Genomic DNA, 4,543 nt, shown 5'->3' on the forward strand with positions numbered 1-4,543 from the left:
ATCTAGGTGCTTTTGTATTTTTATCTGCACTTGTGTTGGTTTGAGGTATTAGATCATTTAGATTACTTTCTTTGGTTCTTGATCTGAATATTCATTTGTTTGATCATTTCGATGGCAAAAGATCATGAAGCAAACTACATGTGTAAATTGTGCAGCAAATGCTTCCCTTGTGGAGATCCTTGGGAGGTCACATGAGGTCTCATGTGATTCATCCAACTGATCAAGAAAAGCTCCAAAAATTGAAAGGTTGCCTGCAGGTGATAATGGTGGTATCAACACTTTAGTAGAGTCTGATGCAGCTGCTTATGGTCTCAGAGAGAAACCGAAAAAAAACATATCGATTTAAAGATTCAAGTGAAGATACTTTGCTTCATGTCGATAAAATTTGCAAGGAATGTGGAAAAGATTTTCCATCTTGGAAGGCTTTATTTGGGCACATGAAGTGCCATTCTGATAAAATTACACGTACTCGCGTGGATGAACAAGATTCCGGGACTAGTGCTGATCAATCTGAAAATGGGAAGGTGAATCCAAGAAAAAAGAGATCAGTAAGAAGAACCAAAAGGTACTTTAAGATGGAAATTTCTGGTACTACTGCAACTTCATCTTCTTTATCTTGTAATGCAAATACTACAGCATCTGTTTCTGAAATTGAGCAAGAACAAGAAGAAGTTGCTTTGTGTTTGATTATGCTTTCTAAGGATGTGAGTAATTGGAGTGGTCTAAAATCTATCGGTGAGTCCTCTGTTAATAATTCTGAGTTCGTAGATGCTCAGTCGTTCACTAAAACAGAAGGTAAGCAGGTTGGCGGTGATGAGATTGTCAAGTTAAAGAAGAAATTAAATGGGAATTTAAGAGATGGTCCTAAAATGAACAGATCAGAAATCAAAGTTGGTGGACTAATAATGCTCAATGATAAGCTGAAGTCTAAAGTAGTTGAGGAATTAGAATTCCAGGTGTCTGAAGTTGAGATAGAGAGGACTTTGATCAATGCAAGTAAATCTGATGAAGAAAGTGATTTGGGTACCAAGAAACTTATTCCAAGCAAGAGGAAAGAACCTGACTTCGTAGGACCTGAATATAAAGTGAACAACATGGAAATGATCAAGATAGGATGTGATCAGAGAAGAAAATATGAGTGTCCCTCTTGTAACAAGGCCTTCAACACTTTCCAAGCACTTGGAGGTCACAGAGCAAGTAACAAGAAAATGAAAGGCTGCTTTGGCCTGATAAACAGTTGCGAGAACAGGGTGATTGCAGCTGACCTTCGTATTTCTCCAATACCACCTGCTGATAACAGGAGTCTCATTGCTCATGAAATGACTACAGACACAAGCAATGGAACTAAAAAGATAATTAAGGGGGGTTCACATGAATGCCAAATTTGCTTTAGAGTTTTCTCTTCAGGACAAGCGTTGGGTGGTCACAAGAGATCACATTTGATTGCTGAAGCCAAAAACAGCCAGGGTATTACAAGTAGCAGCATTGTGATACAGAAACCAGTTCCGGAGATTCGTGACTTTCTTGATCTTAACTTGCCTGCTCCAGAAGAGGATGATATAAGTACTTCTGAAATTGGTTTTAGGCAATGGTGGATGGGAAATAACAACCATGAGGCGTTGCTTGGTCTGCTATAAACTGATATTTAATCTTTTCATTCAAATACTGTACAGATTCATCCATTCTTTACACAATTGCATGGCTCGCTGCAGTTATCACATTTCAGTAACTGCTACATTGTTGGTCATCTATCTTATGTTACTTCATTGTACTTTTAACTTCATATTGTTTTTTGTAATGCTTTAGGTTACATGTCAACAGTAGTTACTATCTACCCCATTTGAGCATAAGCTGAAACCTCAACTGTTTGATGAAGAACTTTTGTATTGCTACAGAATGCAAAGGTCATTCTTGGTATTGTAATACTCTTCTTACTGAATTTCATGTTTGTTCTTGGAGATAAATCATGCATATATCAATTGTCAAGATTTATATATGCACAATTTAAGGGACACGATCCACCTATTATGTGCAGTATTTTCACCGTTATAAACTTTTTTGGCTTGGCACTGAAGATAATGATATAAACTAGGTGCGATGGATAGGTAATTGATGAATGAGATAATCATATAAGATATGCATATGATCATTATTTTTGGAGCATTATGTTAAGTTGGTTCTAACCGCTGTTCCAATAGCCAAAGAAATTAGAAGAAGTACAAGAAGAAGACAGAGAGAGTAGTTGAGGTAATTTTCTCATCTTTCCTCCCCAAAACAAACATGACAATTTTAAAGGAGTCGGGATCCTCAGCCCCCTACTTGTGTCCCTGCCCTTTTCCCTTTTTCTTATTGGTCAATTATTTAATTATTTAGCTTCTTGTGTCATCTGACATGCCTCCTTTTTTTATGGGTCAATTATTTATTGTTTACAAATTTCTTTTTTCCCCTTTAATCTATTAGTTTCTTTCAAGTTTATACGGTGTATATCCGAATTATTAAAATATTCATTTATCTATTAGTTAATCAATTAAAAATATTTTATAGATATAAACATGGTATTATATAATAAATATGACTTTTATACATTCTACATTAACTTGATATGCGTACAATTTTATTGATGTATACTCTGTTTAATTAATTTATTATAAAATATAAGGAGGGAGTACAGATAACATAAAAAAATACTAATTGACTAACAAAAGTAGAGGGGACATATTAGGGGACACAGGGAGTGGACAGAGGATCCAGACTCATTTTAAAGGGAGAAAACTAAAAACTACTCCTAATTACTAGGGATAAGTGAGGAAAGTTACCGGAAACGTGGGCATCCCCATTATTTCCTTTATTTCATAAGCAACAACTAAATCAACTAATTACAAAGACTAATTCAAAACGGCTTATGTCTCCTCACTGCCTTGCATAGGCTGCACGTAACAATACACCCCACTTGAAGTCACCTTGTCCTCAGGGTGAAATTGAGGATAAGTACGTGCAAAATGCCATTTATTTTCCTATGTCGCATTCTCTCGGGACTGACCAACCCATTTAACTAATATATCGACTTGCTTTGTGCACGACCCTCTCTTCCAAGATAAGTTCTTGTTGAGGAACTACATGTAATTGGACAGGTTCGTTGACGGGAAGCGGAAATGGTTCTGGAACAGGGCCTTAACTCTTCCTTAGTCAACTCACATGAAACACATCATGAATTAAGGATCCAGGAGGTAACTCAAGTCGATATGCAACCCTTCCCAGCTTAGCAAGGATTTTGTAGGGACCAAAAAATCTTGGACTTAATTTAGCCGATGATCTAGTAGTCACACTTGATTGTCTGTACGATTATAATTTAACATAAACATGATCTCCTACCTCAAATTCCAACTCACGTCGGTGGCGATTAGCAAACTGCTTCATACGGTTCCGAGCTTCAAAGAGATTGGCGTGCAAAGTTTTAAGCACCAGATCACGGTCCTGAAGATAGTCTTCAACAGCTTTGACCTTAGTCGTGCCCGGAACATATGGCAAGAGCTTAGGGGGAAGCCGTCCATAAACAACCTAAAAAGGAATTAGCTTGGTGGAAGTATGAACCGAGGTATTATAACTATATTTTGCCCAAGGTAACCAGTCCACCCATTTGTTAGGCTTGTCACCCTCAAAACAACACAGGTATTGCTCTAAAATCCGATTAACAACCTCCGTTTGCCCATCTGATTGCGGATGGTAGCTAGAGCTCATGCATAATAGTGACCTCTGCATTTTAAATAGAGCCTGCCAGAAGGAGCTTATGAACACTTTATCACGAACACTTACAATGGTTAAAGGAATGCCATGCAGACAAACAATGTTGGTGATAAATTCCCGAGCAACGCTTGAAGCAGTAAACGGATGCCGCATAGGCACAAAATGAGCATACTTTGAGAGCCGATCGACAATCACCATCACCACTATGAACCCGGTGTAAAGGCAACCCTTCCACAAATTCATGTTAATATCCTCCCAAATTCTTTCCGGTACTGGAAGAGGCTGCAACAACCCCACAGGCCGCATGCTATCCGTCTTAGCTCGTTGACACATATGACATTCCCAAATATACTGCTTCACAAAATCTTTCATGCCCAACCACCAAAATTTCTGTTTCACTTTAGTTAACGTCTTATGGAACCCAAAATGGCCGCCTTCGGGAGAAGAGTGACACATAGCCAACACGGTAGATAAAAGAGGAGACTTGGAACTCAACAAGATAGCATCATCTCTAAACCAAACCCCATCATATTTCACAAGGTTCCCTTTAACTGTAAGAGGACATGATGAAGGCAAATTGAAATAAAAAGGGCCAGTGTGTACCTACACTTGAATATCCGCCCATATGGTGGAACATGGATGGGAAACACCTAGAAAATGAAACTCGGGTTTATGAGAGACTGCATCTGCGCCCCGATTAAGACTCCAACTGTTATATTCAATTTTATAGTCGAATCCCAATAGCTTGGGTAACCATCTGGATTGCGCAGGAGTAGCTAGTCGTTGCTCCATTAAGTAC

General features: G+C 38.4%; 1 protein-coding gene across 1 annotated transcript; it reads left to right on the plus strand.

Annotated features, from left to right (window-relative positions):
* The first annotated feature begins 293 nt into the window (after window positions 1-293).
* Window positions 294-1,967, plus strand: LOC141701367 (uncharacterized). The gene has a single exon (XM_074505035.1). The coding sequence runs from the start codon at window positions 294-296 to the stop codon at window positions 1,635-1,637; it is 1,344 nt and encodes a 447-aa protein (XP_074361136.1). The 3' UTR covers window positions 1,638-1,967.
* The last annotated feature ends 2,576 nt before the right edge of the window (window positions 1,968-4,543 follow it).

The sequence above is a fragment of the Apium graveolens genome, unplaced genomic scaffold (assembly GCF_009905375.1).
Source record: "Apium graveolens cultivar Ventura unplaced genomic scaffold, ASM990537v1 ctg3784, whole genome shotgun sequence".
Classification (NCBI taxonomy): domain Eukaryota; kingdom Viridiplantae; phylum Streptophyta; class Magnoliopsida; order Apiales; family Apiaceae; genus Apium; species Apium graveolens.

Coding starts and splice junctions, on each gene's coding strand:
- LOC141701367 (XM_074505035.1), top strand. CDS start 294: ATGCAGCTGCTTATGGTCTCAGAGAGAAACCGAAAAAAAACATATCGA.